We start from the raw sequence: 17,915 nt of genomic DNA on the forward strand, positions 1-17,915 counted from the left end.
CTCATAATTTTGTAGACCTGTATCAGGTCGTCCCTCAACCTCCTTCGTTCCAGTGAGAACAAACCAAGTTTATTCAACCTCTCCTCATAGCTAATGCCCTCCATACCAGGCAACATCCTGGTAAATCTCTTCTGCACCCTCTCTAAAGCCTCCACGTCCTTCTGGTAGTGTGACTACCAGAATTGAACATTATACTCCAAGTGTGGCCTAACTAAGGTTCTATACAGCTGCAACATGACTTGCCAATTTTTATACTCAATGCCCGGCCAATGAAGGCAAGCATGCCGTATGCCTTCTTGACTACCTTCGCCATCTGTGTTGTCCCTTTCAGTGACCTGTGGACCTGTACACCAAGATCTCTCGACTGTCAGTATTCGTGAGGGTTCTACCATTCACTGTACATTCCCTACCTGTATTAGACCTTCCAAAATGCATTATCTCACATTTGTCCGGATTAAACTCCATCTGCCATCTCGCCGCCCAAGTCTCCCAATGATCTAAATCCTGCTGTATCCTCTGACAGTCCTCATCACTATCTGCAATTCCACTAACCACTGTGTCGTCCGCAAACTTACTAATCAGACTAGTTACATTTTGCTCCAAATTATTTATATATACTACGAACCAGCAACGGTCCCAGCACTGATCCCTGCGGAACACTACTAGTCACAGCCCTCCAATCAGAAAAGCACCCCTCCATTCTACTCTCTGCCTTCTATGACCTAGCCAGTTCTAAATCCATCTTGCCAGCTCACCTCTGATCCCGTGTGACTTCACCTTTTGTACCAGTCTGCCATGAGGGACCTTGTCAGAGGCCTTACTGAAGTCCACATAGACAACATCCACTGCCCAACCTGCATCAATCATCTTTGTGACCTCCTCGAAAAACTCTTATCAAGTTAGTGAGACAGGACCTCCCCTTCACTAAACCATGGTGCCTCTCGCTAATAGCCTTGTTAATAGCTTATGTACTGCTGTCCTTTGCAGCAACGGCAGCAGAGAGACTGCTATGCCAGAGTGGGGCTCCCGAGTCACACCGGCCGATATGTAACACAGAGTTGACCACCATCAGTTTAGGAGAGGACAGACTGCCACCACTGCCTTCAGAGAAGAATGCGTTCCTTCACCTCTCCTCATATTTCAATCCATATGAAAGGCGAGCTCTACGAAACTTTTTCCTGACAACTAAATAATTAACTACGGGCAAAATGAGAAGCATTTACAAAGGAGTCAGAGATGGTCTTGCATGAAAAGTTTAATTTCGTAAAGAGCTTCTCGTTAATTTGACAAGGAAACAGTGATTGGGAATAGATAGTCTGCAGGTTTTCATGGCTTCCAGTTACTTACTGTCTTTCTCATTAGTTGCTGTATCACAATGTAAATGTGCGGCTTCCGTAGGAGATAATGAATCTCCCTATTCCACATGTTGAGGATGCTTGTAGATTGCAAATGCTGCTTACTTATTAGAAGATTGATGATATTGAGCACTGTTCTGAATGGTGTCAAGCTTCAGATGAAAACAAATGTGAATCCTTTTCTTTTTCTGACCGTACCTTCCTCTCCTCTCTCAAAGGCATCAATTATTTGCTCAGGCACTGTTCCAAAATCCCTTTTCCAAGTGACTGTTATCCACACACGAGGCTGAACCCAGAGTGTTAGCATTCTCAGCGTCTGATTTGACCCTCAGACACACAACCTCTCCAACGCCAAGATGTCCTACCTTCACCTCTGTAATATTGTCCTTGCCTCAGTCCATCAGGTGTGCCTCAGGGAGTGGGGCCGGGTCCACTGTTATTTGTTATATATATTAATGATTTGGATGAGAATGTAGGAGGCATGGTTAGTAAGTTTGCAGATGACACCAAGATTGGTGGCATAGTGGATAGTGAGGAAGGTTATATAAGATTGCAACAGGATCTTGACCAATTGGGCCAGTAGGCCAATGAATGGCAGATGGAGTTTAGATCATAAGACCTAAGACATAGGAACAGAATTAGGCCACTTGGCCCATCGAGTCTGATCCGCCATTCAATCATGGCTGATACTTTCTCATCCCCATACTCCTGCTTTCTCCCCGTAAACTCTGATCCCCTTATTAATCAAGAACCTATCTATCTCTGTCTTAAAGACACTCAGTGAATTGGTCTCCGCAGCCTTCTGCGGCAAAGAGTTCCACACCCTCTGGCTGAAGAAGTTCCTCCTCATCTCTGTTTTAAAAGATTGTCCCTTTAGTCTGAGATGGTGTCCTCTGGTTCTAGTTTTTCCTACAAGTGGAAACATCCTCTCCACGTCTACTCTATCCAGGCCTCGCAGTATCTTGTAAGTTTCAATAAAATCCCCTCTCATCCTTCTAAACTCCAATGAGTACAGACCCAGAATCCTCAAACGTTCCTTATATGACAAGTTCTTCATTCCAGGGATCATTCTTGTGAACCTCCTCTGGACCCATTCCAAGGCCAGCACATCCTTCCTAAGATCTGGGGCCCAAAACTGCTCGCAATACTCCAAATGGGGTCTGACCAGAGCCTTATACAGCCTCAGAAGTACATCCCTGATCTTGTATTCTAGCCCTCTTGATATAAATGCTAACATTGCATTTGCCTTCTTAAGTGCCGACTGAACCTGCATATTAACCTTAAGAGAATTGTGAACAAGGACTCCCAAGTCCTTTGTGCCTCTGCTTTCCTAGGCATTTCCCCATTTAGAAAATAGTCTGTGCCTAAATTCCTCCTTCCAAAGTGCATAACCTCACTTTTCCATATTGTATTTCATTTGCCACTTCATTGCCCACACTCCTAGCTTGTCCAAGTCCTTTTGCAGCCCCCTTGCTTCCTCAATACTACCTGTCCCTCTACAGATCTTTGTATCATCTGCAAACGTAGCAACAGTGCCTTCAGTACCTTCTTCCAGATCATTAATGTATATTGTAAAAAGTCTTCCTGTTTTCTGCCTCCCTCCCTTCTTGAACAGTGGTGTTTACATTAGCCACCTTCCAGTCCTCTGGGACCCTTCCTGCCTCCAGTGATTCCTGAAAGATCATCACTAATGCCTCCACAATTTCCTCAGCTATCTCTTTTAGGACCCTGGAGTGTAGTCCATCCGGTCCACGTGACTTATCCACCTTCGGACCTTTCAGTTTCCTCACTGCACCCACCTCTGCCCCCTGGTTCTCCTGGAGCTCTGGCATCCCACTGGTGTCTTCCACTGTGAAGACTGATGAAAAGTAACTATTCAATTTGTCTGCCGTTTCTTTGTTTCCTATTATTACTTCTCCAGCCACATTTTCTAGTGGTCCAATGTTGATTATTGTCTCTCTCTTACCTTTTATATATTGAAAGAATCTCTCCCTGTCTTCCTTTATATTACTAGCTAGCTTGCACTCATACTTCATCCTCTCCCCCCTTATTGCTTTTTTAGTTGTCCTTGTGGTGATATGCATCACTGTAAATACACAAGATGTTAATGTAAACACTAGAAGGAGCACCAGAGACATCATGACATGCAGACATACAGCTAATAAACACATAGAATAGGACACGACCAATGGGCAGTCAAGATACCCAGAGGTGACACTACCACAAGGGGGCAACCCATATAAAAGGACAGGGCTCTTTCTCTTTCCACAGGCGACACTCCGAGAGAAGGACAGGGGCAGATCTGAAGCATCACCGCATGGCTTAGAGCAGACTGGGTAGTTAGACTGAGTTACTATAGCAAGATTAGCAGGAGAGTTGAACTCAGGTAGAAGAATTGTTAACTATTCAATAAATGTGTTAAACCTATCTCCAAGTCTGAACCTTCCTTTGTCAGAGCATACATCAAGGAAGTAGGTTATGCTACATGAAGAAGCATAACACAATAGTCCTCTGCTCGCTTTTAAAGGCTTCCCAATCCTCTGGTTTCCCACTAATCCTTGCCACTTTGTATGCTTTTTCTTGAGCATTTATGCTGTCCTTGACATTCGTCATCAGCCATGGATGCCTTATCCTCCCCTTAGCATGTTTCCTCATCCTTGGGATGAATTTCTGTTGTGCCTCCCGAATAACCTCCAAAATCCCCAGCCAAAAACCACTGTCTTCCCTGCTCGGCTCCTTTTCCAATCAACTCTGGCCAGCTCCTCCCTCATGTCTTTGTAATTACCCGTTTTTAATTGTAATACCGTTACATCTGATTGCACCTTCTCCCTCTCAAACTGCAGGGTAAATTCTATCATATTGTGATCACTGCCCCCTCAGGGTTCCTTCACCTTAAGTTCCCTAATCAAGTCTGCCTCATTACACATCACCAAATCCAGAATTGCCTGTTTCCTAGTTGGCTCTGTCACAAGCTGCTCCAAAAAAAAATCTTAGACATTCCACAAATTCAATTTCTTGGGATCCACTAGCAACCTGATTTTCCCAGTCCACCTGCATATTGAAGTCCCCCATGATTATTGTAATATTGCCTTTTTTACATGCCTTTTCTATCTCCTGATTTATTTTCTGCCCCACATCCTGACTATTGCTGGGGGGGCCTGTACATAACTCCCATCAGGGTCTTTGCGATTCCTCAACTCTACCCACAGAGATTCTATGCCTTCTGATCCTATATCGCTCCTTGCTGTCGATTTAAAATCATTCCTTACTAACAATGCAACCCCGCCCCCTTTGCCCATCTGCCTGTCCTTTCGATAAGACATATATCCTTGGATATTTAGATCCCAGCCCTGATCCCCTTGCAGCCACGTCTCTGTGATGCCCACAACATCGAACCGGCCAATTTCAATGTGCGCAACAAGCTCATTTACCTTGTTCCGTATACTGCGCGCATTTAGGTACAACACCCTCAATTCTGCATTGGCCACCTCCCTTTTCACACACTCCTCAGTCACTGTACTGTGTACTGTGACCCTTTTTGATTTTTAACTATGGCTTCTCTGCCTTACACTTTCCCCCTTACTGCTTTTTGTTTCTGGCCCTGTTTTACTTCCCTCCGACTTCCTGCATCGGTTACCAACCCCCTCCCACATTAGTTTAAACCCTCCCCAACAGCACAAGCAAAGTAGTTTAATTCGGATAATTGTGAGGTGATGCAATTTGGTAGATCAAATCAGGGCAGGACCTACTCAATTAATGGTAGGGAGTTGGGGAGAGTTGGGTTACAGAAAAAAGAGATCTAGAATAACAGGTGCATAGCTCCTTGAAGGTGGAGTCGCAGGTGGACAAGGTGGTGAAGAAGGCATTCAGCATGCTTGGTTTTATTGGTCAGAATATTGAATACAGGAATTGGGACATCTTGTTGAACTTGTACAAGACATTGGTAAGACCACACATGGAATACTGTGTTCAATTCTGGTCACCCTATTATAGGAAGGATATTGTTAAACTAGAAAGAGTGCAAAAGAGATTTACGAGGCTGCTACTAGGACTTGATGGTCTGAGTTATAAGGAAAGGGTGGATAGGCTGGGACTTTTTTTTTCTCTGGAGCGTATAAGGCTTAGGGGTGATCTTATAGAGGTCTATAAAATAATGAGGAGTATCGATAAGGTAGATAGTCAACATTTTTCCCAAAGGTAGAGGAGTCTAGAACTAGAGGGCATCGGTTTAAGGGGAGAGATACAAAAGAGACCAGAGGCTCACACAGAGGGTGGTGAGCATCTGGAACGGGCTGCCAGAGGCAGTGGTAGAGGCGGGCATGATTTTTTTCCTTTAAAAAACAGTTAGACAGTTACTTGGGCAGGGTGGGTATGGAGGGATATGGGCCAAATGCGGGCAAGTGGGACTAACTTAGTGATAGAAACTGGGCGGCATCGACAAGCTGGGCCGAAGGGCCTGTTTCCATGCTGTAAATATCTATGACTCTATCTGCTGCAGAAACTCTTCAGACTCGATTATTCTAATGCTCTCCTCACTGGTCCCCTGTGTGGGAGTTGCACCAGCAAAGTGATGGTACAGAGACCCCAAGCTCTGTGATGTCACCGTTCCGGGATTCGATCCACCTCCATAACCTTAGGTGGCAGAGGTTTGGATGAGCTTTAGTCCTAACTCACACCAACTCCAGTTCATCCATTACCCCTATGCTTGCTGACCTACACTGTATCCAGGTCTTGCAGTATCTTGGTTTCAATATAGTAAAGTTGCCGTAGTCCCAGATGACCATAGACTGATTTCCCATTGAGGAGGGGGGGAGAGTTGACTGGTGGTGGTTTAACCTGAGGATCACGGGGCGAGAGGCAGGTTTAGAAGGCAGGGCCTTCATGAATAACCTCAGCCGTTTTTGGAATTGAACCCACTCTGTTGGCGTGGCTCTGCATCCCGAACCAGCCGTCCAGCCAACTGAGCTAAACCGAATACAAGGCACTGTAAAAACTCTGAGAATGCCCTTTTGTTGTGAACATTGACATTAAAAATTGACACGCAATTTAGTTTCTGAATCTTGTCCTTGTGCAGCACCTTTTGATAGCAGGCTGGAGCTCTGACTAACTTTCACCTCCCTAATTTACAATGAAGTCATAGTGTGTTCATTTGGCAAATCACAAGCTATGAGCTAATTCTGGTTTGAAGGTCGGCTTCTGTATAATGTCAAATCTTCCTTCCTTCCACCAAATCCCCTGAAAATGCATCTTACTCGTCTGAAGGGAGGACCAGGCCACCTGCTCCCCAGCCTCCACTGGTAGGTTGAAGGTGTCACAGGGTAGCATCTCTTCCCTCCTTCCCAGGGGAGAGTGCTGAGACATTAGCTTGTGCGTCCTCCTGTCAGTAAAGAGGTCAGGAAATCCATGTGAGCTCGCAGACCTGGGTTAAATGGCAAAGCAACGCAAGTTATGATTGTGAAAGCTTTTGAATCTTCTACAGGCTGGTGTTATAACCTGCGATCAATCATAGAATCGACGGTGCAGAAGTAGGCCATTCGGCCCATTGAGTCCATACCGGCCCTTGGAAAGAGCACCCCACCCAAACCCACACCTTCACCCTATCCCCATAACCCAGTAATCCCAAGTAACCTTTTTGTTTTGCACACTAAGGGCAATTTTGCATGGCCAATCCACCTAACCTGCATATCTTTGGACTGTGGGAGGAAACCGGAGCACCCGGATGAAACCAACGCAGACACGGGGAGAACGTGCAGACTCCGCACAGACAGTGACCCAAGCCGGGAATCGAACCTGGGACCATGGAGCTGTGAAGCAACAGTGTTACTGTGCCGCCCCAATCAGTGGCAATGTCTTCTGTCTGTCTTTCTCTCTTGTTCTATTGTGTCTGTCTCTATTTCTATGTGTCTTAGTGTTCCTCTCTATTTATCTTTTTCTGTTTATTTTTGTCTCACTCTTTGTGTCTATTTTGCTCTTTTTCACTGTGTATGTCTCTCTCTCGCTCTCTCTCTTTCGCGCTCTCGCTCTCTCTTTCGGCATAATTCTCCATTCCATAACCGAGTGTGAGTTTGGATCATTTCCGGGTCCTGACTCCACTCTACTATCAGGAAGCTTCTCTGTGAGATCTTCCTTTTAAATTAATAGGTGCCGCCTCAGGATCCCCTGAGTGGGCCTGCAGTCTTGGAAGGGTTGACTACCACCTCCTGAGGGAGTTCTCCCAGCTGTGTCCTGCTGATCACAGTTACCTCCAGCAGGCTTGGGCCTATCCGGGTCCCACCTGCCATTGTGACAATTCCAGTGATGAGCCCAAGCAGCCCGCAAAGGAGAATTTAATTGTTTGATTAGTTACCCACCACTGCCAGGTTCTGCAGATGATGACCCATGAGAAGAATTCCCAAATGTGGGAACACATCATCCCACTGAGCCTGATGCTTCTACCTCTGACATTCCTCCTGCTCCGAATTTCAAGCCCAACTCATGCAAGGCCAGGCGGATTCTGCTCTTTACCTTTCTCTTTTTCTTTCTCTATCTTTCCTGTCTCTCCCTTCTCTCACTCCAGTCGTATTTATATGGCATCTTTCATGCGAACAAACCTTTCTGGGCAATTTACAGGACCTGATTGGAAATGGGAAATGGTGAATTGGTGGGGGGGGGGGGGAGTGTTTCAGAGAAGATGGGCAATACACAACCAATGGTAGGTGGGATCTACGCCAAATAGACTAGACCAGGACTCTCTTTGTACTCTTTCGTGGAGGGGGGTTCTTTGGCAAGACCAGCATTTATTGCCCACCCCTATCTGCCCTTAAGCTGACTGGCTTTCTGGGCCATTTCAGAGAGCAGTTAAGAGGCAACTGCATTGCTGGAGTTACATGTTGGCCAGACTGAGTAAGGACGACAGACTTCCTTCTCTAAAGAGTATTGGTGAACCAGATGTTTTTTTTTCCAGCATAATTACTGCGGCTCGTTTTCGATTCCAAATTTACTCAAAATCCGGAAGCTGCCTTGGCGGGGGTTGCATTAGCTTGGGTCTCGGAATTGCTGGTTCAGTGAAGCGACCAACTGCACTGCCACCATCTCCCCTGAACGAGTGCAATCTTCTCATTAGTGTTAATGTAACCCTACTTGTGACACTAATAAATATTATTACTATTATTGTCGAGAGGCGTTGGCCCTGCAGTAAATGTTGCTGATAGTTGAAATATCGCGCGGTGGGGAAGGCTGCACTAAAGTGTCTCTGGTTAATTCAGCATCCATTCGTAAATTTCCTCGACTATTTCTGGTGGTTTAATTGATTGCGGACAAACGGCTCTGATGGAGCGCATCTTATTTCTTCCAGCGCTCCCCAGCAAAAGTCAATATCTGAGAGTATGGAGTCTCTGGAGCTGAAATCCAATCTTCAAGCTTCAGTGCCAGCAGCACAGCAAGAGAGCTTTACGCAGCTCCTGTAATAGCCGGTTTCTGGGAGCTATACCCGCTGAAGTGACAACAAGTCTTTCATTGCCTCCACAAGCTAACTGCCAAGTCTGGCTTAACTGAACCTGAAGATTACAGTGCCAAGCAGATTGATAATAAAAGTGACTGATGGAGCTTGTCGCCGAGCCCAGGCGTGGCTGGCGCGCGCGGGTGGCATTTCTGAGAAGTGGGGGGGGGGGTCTAAGGTGAAAGTAGATATTCAGTAAAAATAAATATCTTTAACCTTGAGACAGTTACTGCTGCTGTTAAATGAAACTGAGCTCCGAGATGGTGAATTCCTATTGGAATGTGTACACAGGGCAACTGGATATTGTACAAAGACTCATTAAAGTTTAACAGCGCCGAAGGCTGCTCTGAGGGACAGCTAGCCATTCGATCTCAATCTCTCTTCCTGTACCCAGTGTACATTTTTAATTTCCATCGTCCTCCACTTGCGTGTTCTGAATTCTGATTCCACCTCTGGTTTCTGGTAGCGGGGGAGTAACTACCTTCTGCGTACCTCGTGTCAGGACCAGGCACCCTGTGTGTGAGCGCGAGTGTGTGCGTGTGTTGCCCCCTTTTAATGTGTGGATGCTGAACACTAACAAGGGGCAGCACGGTGGCGCAGTGGTGAAAACTGCTGCCTCACGGCGCCGAGGACCCGGTTTGATCCCGGCCGTGGGTCACTGTCCGTGTGGAGTTTGCACATTCTCCCCGTGTCTGCGTGGGTCTCACCCCCACAACCCAAAAAGATGAACAGGCTGGGTGGATTGGCCACGTTAAATTGCCCCTTAATAGGGAAAAAATAATTGTGTACTCTAAATTTTTTTAAAAAATTAAAATTAACCAGCAAAGCTTTATTCTAAAACATGATAAAGATTGCTTTATTAAAAAACTACTGCTGAAAGTCTCTTCAGTGAAGAGATAACATTATTACCTAAAATGCAGATACAAAGGTTAAAATGCAGATAAAGGAAACTAAATAAATTTCAAATCAGTCTCTGAACTTGTTGCTCGAATTCCTGGTTTCTGAAGTGGTTGGAATTTGAGGCTCTGTTTAGCAGCTGTGTTTTTAATAAATAAATTTAGAGTACCCAATTATTTATTTTTTTCCAATTAAAGGCCAATTTAGCGTGGCCAATCCACCTAACCAGCACATCTTTGGGTTGTTGGGGTGAGACCCACACGGACAGTGACCCTGAGCCGGGATTCGAACCCGGGTCCTCAGTGCTATAGGCTGTAGTGCTAGCCACTGTGCCACGTGCCGCACTTTTTATCAGCTGTGTTGGCCTTTGCTGTTGACTTTGCCTTTTTCAGGTGGATTCTTCAGGTTTTGGGAGCGATGATAGACTTTGCGTTCCTCGTTAGTCCTGCGGTTACAGCACTTGCAGACTGCCTGGACTCTTTCAGCAGAACAGCAGTAAATTTCTTAATACCTTTTTCCTCTTTGACTCCCAGTGGCAGGGAGAAAGCCTCTCTGATCATGGGCGCAATTCTCCGACCCCACACCAGGTTGGAGAATCGCTGGGGGCTGGCGTGAATCCCGCCACCGCCGTGTCCCGAATTCTCCGTCACTACAGATTCGGCGGGGGTGGGAATCGCACCGCGCCGGTCGGCGGGGTCAGGAATCGCGCCGCGCCGGTCGGCGGGCCCACCCACGGCGATTCTCCGGCCCGCGATGGGCCGAAGTCCCGTCGATGTCAGCCCTCTCCTGCCGGCGTGGATTAAACCACCTTTTGAACGGCGGGACAAGGTGGCGCGGGCGGGCTCCGGGGTCCTGGGGAGGGGGCGATCTGGCCCCGGGGGGTGCCCCCACGGTGGCCTGGCCCGCGATCGGGGCCTGTGCCATGGGGGCACTCTTTTTCTTCCGCCTTCGCCATGGTCTTCACTATGGCGGAGGCGGAAGAGACCCCCTCCCCTGCGCATGCGCAGGGGTGACGTCAGCAGCCGCTGACGCTCCCGCGCATGCGTCGCCCGGCGAAGACCTTTCGGCGCCGGCTGGCGTGGCGCCAAAGGCCTTACCTGCCAGCTGGCGGAGCGGAAACCACTCCAGCGCGGGCCTCAAGGTGAGGGCTTGGCTCCTTAATGTGCGGAGACTTCCGCACCTTTGGGGCGGCCCGACGCCGGAGTGGTTCCCGCCACTCCATTACGCCGGAACCCCCCGCCCCGCCGGGTAGGGGAGAATCGTGCCCCATGTCCCTCAGAGTTCTACCTGGAGATTCTGCACACCTAGCTTTCGTAGGCTGTCTTCATGAATTATTGTTCCACCTGGCAAAGAGGTGAATTGCGTTGAGGTTCTTTGAAGTCCCTTCCTGTCCCCTGTTCTCTCAGAAGCCAAGGAGTTTTCGCACCTTTAAAAAAAGTACAGTGGACATCTCTGGAGGAGTCTTTTGCATTTGAATGACTCTTCATCTGCCGAAATGATTCTTGACAAGGTATGAACTAACATAGAAAGATGTCTGTCCATTTTGAAAGAAGCCTTTAAACTCAATGTAAAGGTTTTGAAGACAAATGCACCTTTAAAATAGTTGTCGTTAAAATCTGTAATGTCATAATAATGCGTTTGTGACATCTCAGATGTGAAATCATTATACAGTTTATGCATTCCTCACAGGGGAATACATTAATGTGGTGATATGCATGTGCACAGTAATGTCTATTGTTATCTATTAATGCATATAGTTTTCATACGACCTCCAACCAGCAGGTGGCGATAGAGATCCACCATGTGATTACAGAGTTCCAGCAATTGGTAATAAGTCGTACTAGAGGATAGTCGCACTAGAAGTAGCTCGAGAAGAATTCACTTATTCATTATCGTTTGTATCACAGTTTGTTAGTTATCTTTCAACATGTTCATTTTGTTAATAAACTGTGTTACTAGCATCCTTATTACGGCCACAACACAGAACATAACAATTAGTACAGTGTGGTTGTCAGCAAAGCTTGGCAGGAAAATAAACCTTTGGAGACCACGCTATATTGGTGGCATTGCTCTGGGTTGGTCCAGCTCAGGAGCTTGGTTAAAGGTCTTGTCTTCAAAGGATGGGATCTGGCAGGTTTGGGCCATTGCCCAACGTGGACCAGTCAGACAGAAGCGAAGCTTTGTTTGTCTTGCCAACGTTGCCACAGTGGGAGCTCAGAATCACAGGCTGCAAGTTCATCTCTCGACTTCAAGCTGAGTACAGGACTGAGGGAGTGCTACACCGTCAGAGAGACAGTACTGAGGGAGTGCTACACCGTCAGAGAGACAGTACTGAGGGAGTTCAGTATTGCCTGAGCAGCCATCGTTCAGGTGGACCACTTAACCGAGGCCCTAACCTTGATCTGGACTCTCCCACTGGAGGAAGTAATAGACATATTTCATAGTGATGAGGTGACTGATTTACGAAGAAGTGTGTGAATAAATCAATGTGTGGCATCTTTCTTGACGTTTCCCCCGCAAAGCGTCAAATTTATCAATGACTTGACAGTTTTCTCCCCTCTTCCCCATCTCCCCTACAGAAACTGAGGCACAGAGAGGTTTTAGTGGGCTTGCTGTTCCTCGTCTTCCCATTCATTCCTGCCAGCAACCTGTTTTTCAGGGTGGGGTTCGTGGTGGCGGAGCGCGTGCTGTACATGCCCAGGTAAGGACTGCCTGTTGAGCTGCTGTCGCGCTCTACGAAACGGGTCATGAGGGAACAGGCTAGCGGTAACCTCTTGCTTCTTTGGAGTAATGTACATGTGTGGCTTGAGCTGCGCAGGGTGGTGGGGAGATTTTGGGGGATTTATCTCAAGTGGTAGAGAGCTTGCTTTGTGAGAGGTAATGAGAATGGTGTCCCCATTCTCCACTTCGATTTGGGCAGCACGGTGGCACAGTGGTTAGCACTGCTGCCGCACAGTGCTAAGGTCCGGATTCAATTCCGGTGTTGGGTCACTGTCTGTATGGAGTTTGCACGTTCTCCCCAGATCGATGTGGGTTTTCTCCGGGTGCTCCGGGTTTCCTCCCACAGTCCAAAGATATGAGATGGATTGGCCATACTGAATTGTCCCTTAGTGTCCAGGGGATGTGCAGGATTGATTACAGGGATGGGACTGGAGAGTGGGCTCGGGTAGGGTGCTCTTTCAGAGATAGGTGCAGACTCAATGGGCCAAATGGCCTCCTTCTGCACTGTAGGAATTCCACTCTATGGTTATCCAAACAGTGCATGAAATAGATTTTGGTGAAAGATTCTGAGTTACAGCAGAGGAGGGGGCAATAGCAGGAAGATGGGGGTGGGGAGGGGGGGGGTGGGGGGTGGGGGGGGGGGGGGGGGGGGGCGGGCAGGCAGAGGGCATTTCAGCAGCTGTTTGAAGAACTGCAGGATTTGATGTACCTATTTAGCAGGCCCGGCTCCAAATTGTGCTGATGACTGAATGCTAATGTGAGTGTTCGGAATTGGTAGGAAGTGACAGCAGAGCATATGGAATTAGGTCAAACATCGGCCGTGATCCCATTAAATGGCAGAACAAAGCTCAAGAGGTTAAATGACTTCCTTCTGTTCCCAAGTCCCTAAATTATAAAGGAGGGGGCCTGCCACTCAATTCCTTGTGGATCTTCACACCAGAGATTGGAAACATAAGAAGGAGGGGAGGCCAGTGAACCCTTTGAGTCTACATTGCCGTTCATGTACATCATGCCCGATCTATACCTCCGCTCCATTTATCCTTCTTGTTTCAATATTCCTTACCGAACAAAAATCTATCAATCTCAGTCTTGAAAAGTTCAATTTCCCAGCACCCAAATCCAAGTGGGGAGAGAGTTCCAGAGTCTACTGTGCTTTGTGTGAAAGAGCATTTCCTGCTTTCAGTCTCAAAGCATTGTGCTCCAATTTTAAGATTATGCTCTTTGGGTCTGTATCATTCTTCCTTTTCAGATAATCCATAGAATCCCCATACCTCAGAAGGTGGCTATTCGGCCCATCGGATCTGCACTGACCCTCCAAAAGAGAACTCTACCTAGACCCACTCCCCCACCCTATTCCTGTAACCCTACACATTAATCATGGCCAACCCACCTAACCTGCACATCTGTGGACTGCGGGAGGAAACCCATACAATCGAACCCGGATCCTGGCACTGTGAGGCAGCAGTTCGGTCCCGGCCCGGGCCACTGTCCATGGGGAGTTTGCACATTCTCCCCATGTCTGCGTGGGTTTCACCCCTGCAACCCAGAGATGTGCAGGGAAGGTGGATTGGTCATGCAAAATTGCCCCTTAATTTGAAAAAAGTAATTGGGTACTCTAAATTTATAATAAAAAGTATAAAAGACTTGCGTCTGACCCAGGAAGGCTTCATCAAAGCTATCCATTTACACTATATACATGATCAGTTGCTACGTAAATCCATCCCATTTGTGTACAGACTATTCAATATTCTCCACAGAATCTCTAACACATGACTGCCAATGTCACTGCTCCATCATACGCATCACTATCTCATTAACATAACTATTAACCCATTGGGATACTTGGGACCGAACACTGTGATCGTTGCTTTTGGTCATCTGCCCTGGCCTCATGTGGCTTGGAGTCAGGAATGTTCATTTTAAATTTTGTCAGGTGTCAGGGTACTCTATGTATCGCTGTGTTGTATGAATGTAAGTTGTTGTTGGAGGAGAATACAGAGGCAGAGGGGAGAGAGGCCATGCAGCCATGTGAGCAGGAGGGTGGGAATGCTCAATTGAAGCGTTGCTGGGTGATGAGTGGATGTGGATTGGTGAGCGGAGGGTGATGGCTAGATGGGACTGGCTGCAAATTACAACAAGGCTACAGAGCTTGGGAGTAATTGAAACTTGTTGGGGATAGAGAGTGGGTTCTGGGAGAGGGTAGAATAGTGGACTGTGCAATCGTAGCTCTACAGTACTAATGTTTACAGGTAGTCTAGGATTTGGTGCACAGATTTTGCTGTGGCCCAGGTGTGATGGTGGTTCCTGGAACAGGATTATACAGCAAATTTACTGATTTCATGTGATTTAGCTAGAAATGTTACACAATGCTCATATAGAAATATATCATCCTCAAATTGCCCAGGAAGATTCCCCCCCCCAATCCTGTAACCTCCCCTAGCCTTGTCGTTCTCTCTGATTCTTGCCTCTGGTGCATCCCCACTGCCTTCACTGCACATTGGTGGTCATGCACTTAGTTGTCCAGATCCTAATGAATTCCCTCCTTACTCCTCCTTGTCTCTCGATCATTCTCCCTCCATCTCGGACTGAACTCTTCATCACTGCTGCTAGTACCTCATTCTTTCTTCGTCATCATCGAAGACTGATTATGCTTGTGTGAACCACCCTGGCTTGTCTTTCTGCATTAAAGCCACGGTAGCACAGTGGTTAGCACTGTTGTTTCACAGCACCAGAGACCCAGGTTCAATTTCCACCTCAGTTGACTGGAGTCTGCACGTTCTCTCCATGTCTGCGTGGGTTTCCTCCAGTTGCTCTGGTTTCCTCCCACAGTCCAAAAATGTGCAGGTTAGGTGGATTGGCCGTGATAAATTGCCCCTTCATGTCTAAAGGATGTGCAGGTTAGGTGGAGTTATAGGGATACGGGTGGGCCAAGGTAGGATGCTCTTTCGGAGGGTCAGTGCAGAATTCCTCCTTCTGCACTGGAGGAATTATTTTTTAAAAAAATGTATTTTATTGCAAACATGTATCAAAACAGGTTACCGGGAAACATACTTCCCAACAATCAACTATGCAGTCTGTACAGATTTTTCCCCTTTTTCACCCCCACGCCCCCTGCTACGAACAGCCCCTCAAACACGGTCACAAACATCCCCCACCTTTCCTCAAACCCCCCTGAAGAGCCCCTGAACTCATACTTTATCTTCTCTAATCACAGGAAGTCGTACAGGTCACCCAACCAAGCCGCTACCCCCGGTGGCGATGCTGACTGCCACGCTAACAAAACTTAACGTCGTGCAATCAGAGAGGCGAAGGCCAAGACATCAGCCTTCCTCCTCTCCATGAGCCCCGGCTTCCCTGAAACCCCAAATATCGCCACCAAAGGGTCCGGGTCCACCTCCTCCTCCACTATCCTGGCCACGACCGCGAACACTCCCACCCAGAATCTTCCCAATTTTTTGCAACGCCAAAACATGTGCGTGTGATTCGCTGGCCCCCACCCACACCTCTTACACTCATCTGCTACCCCCTGAAAGAACCCACTCATTCTCGCCCGAGTCATATGCACCCTGTGCACCACCTTAAACTGTATCAGGATCATCCTTGCACATGAGGAGGTCCCGTTTACCCTACGCAGTGCCTCACTCCATGCTCCCCAATTGATCTCCCCTCCCAACTCCGCTTTCCATTTCTCCTTGATCTTCACCACCCGCTCGCTTCATTGCTCCTCCAGCCACTTGTAAATATCCCCAATTCTTTCCTCCCCTTCCACATCCGGAAGCAGCAGCCGCTCCAGCAGGGTGTAGCCCGGCAACCTAGGGAACCCCTTCCAGACCTTTGGCGCAAAGTCCCTAATCTGCAGATACCTGAGCTCTCCCTCTCGGCAGCTCTATCCTCTCCCTTAGCTCCTCCAGACTGACAAACCCTTCCTCCAAATACAGATCCCTCACCTTGACTAGCCCCACTTCCCTCCACCTCCTGTATACACTATCTATCCCCCCCCCCCGGCTCAAACCCATGATTCTCGCACAGCGGCGTTAGCACCGACATCCCTTCCACCCTAAAATGCCTCTTCAGCTGATTCCATATCTTCACCATGGACTGCACCACTGGGCTCCCTGAATACCTACACGGAGCCATTGACAATGCTGCCGTCACCATTGCCCTCAAATTAGACCCCTTACAAGATTCCTACTCCATCCTAACCCACTCTACCCCATCTCATTCCTACCACCGCCGTACCTTGTCCACGTTCGCCGCCCAATAATAATGAAGCAAGTTCAGAACGCCAACCCCCCCCCCCCCCCCCCCCCCCCCCATGCTCCCTCTGCCTCTATAGCAGAGTCCTTCCCACCCTCGGCACCTTCCCCACCTATACAAAGTCAGAAATGATTGTGCCCACTTTCCGAAAAAAGGCCTTTGGTATAAAGATCGGGAGAGTTCGAAAGATAAACAAGAACCTCGGCAGAATATTCATTTTCACCACTTGGACCCTCCCTTGCCTCGTCCACCAGTTTTGTTAAGTTCCACTTATGGAGTCCCATCCATTCCCTTGCTACCTGAATCCCCAAATACCTAAACCTATCCCTCGTTACCATAAATGACATCCTCCCTAAATTAGCCCGTTGTGCCAGCTCATTCACCAGGAATACCTCGCTTTTCCCTACATTCAGCTTGTACCCTGAGAACCTTCCAAACCACCCCAGCAGGCCCATAATCCTTTCCACACTCTCCAATGGATCCGAAACATACAGCAAGAGGTCATCAGCATAGAGCGATACCTGATGCTCCCTCTGTCCCCTCATTATCCCATGCCACTCTGCCGACCCCCTGAGAGCCATCGTCGACAGCTCTATGGCCAGCGCAAACAGCAGTGGTGACAGCGGGCACCCCTGTGTAAGTCAAAGCTTTGTGAGCTCATATCATTCATCCTCACCCTTGCCTTTGGTGCCACATACAGCTACCGCACCCATGCCACAAATTTCGGCCCAAACCCAAACCTTGCACTGTAGGAATTCTATATCAATTTTATTTGTTGTTTCTGTAGGGCATGCCAAGCAAAATGTAAATGCTGTGCCACGCTGTTATATATTGCGGGGGGGGTTATTTTCCAGTGTGTTAATGTGCATCTTCCCGCTCCCCTTTTTGTCTTCAGTATGGGATACTGCATCCTTGTTGTCCACGGCTTAAACCGATTGTGTGGCGTTCTGAGTAAATGGGGATCGAGTGTCGTCACTGTGTCCACCCTGCTCGTCCTGGGACTGTTCTTCTGGAAGACCCTGAAGCAGAACGAGGTGTGGCTCTCCAGGGAATCTCTGTTCAGGTAAGAGGGTTTGGATCAGGACTGACACCGCCATGGAGCCTGGACCTCTTCACAAAGGACCTAAGCAGAGGGAAATATTACCAGTTCTTTTTTGAGTAAATGTGCTTTAAACTAAAGAGCATACCAATAACGTTTCGGTTTAAGC

General features: G+C 47.8%; 1 protein-coding gene across 2 annotated transcripts in view; it reads left to right on the forward strand.

Moving 5' to 3' along the window:
• The window catches only part of tmtc1 (transmembrane O-mannosyltransferase targeting cadherins 1), a 229,031-nt gene that overhangs the window by 133,381 nt on the left and 77,735 nt on the right, over positions 1–17,915 (forward strand). For both annotated transcript variants that reach the window (XM_072484310.1, XM_072484311.1), the window contains 2 exons: positions 12,309–12,430; positions 17,603–17,770. In XM_072484310.1, coding sequence (XP_072340411.1) covers positions 12,309–12,430; positions 17,603–17,770 — 290 coding nt within the window. The remainder of the gene's footprint in view (positions 1–12,308; positions 12,431–17,602; positions 17,771–17,915) is intronic.

The sequence above is a fragment of the Scyliorhinus torazame genome, chromosome 19 (assembly GCF_047496885.1).
Source record: "Scyliorhinus torazame isolate Kashiwa2021f chromosome 19, sScyTor2.1, whole genome shotgun sequence".
NCBI classification, from domain to species: domain Eukaryota; kingdom Metazoa; phylum Chordata; class Chondrichthyes; order Carcharhiniformes; family Scyliorhinidae; genus Scyliorhinus; species Scyliorhinus torazame.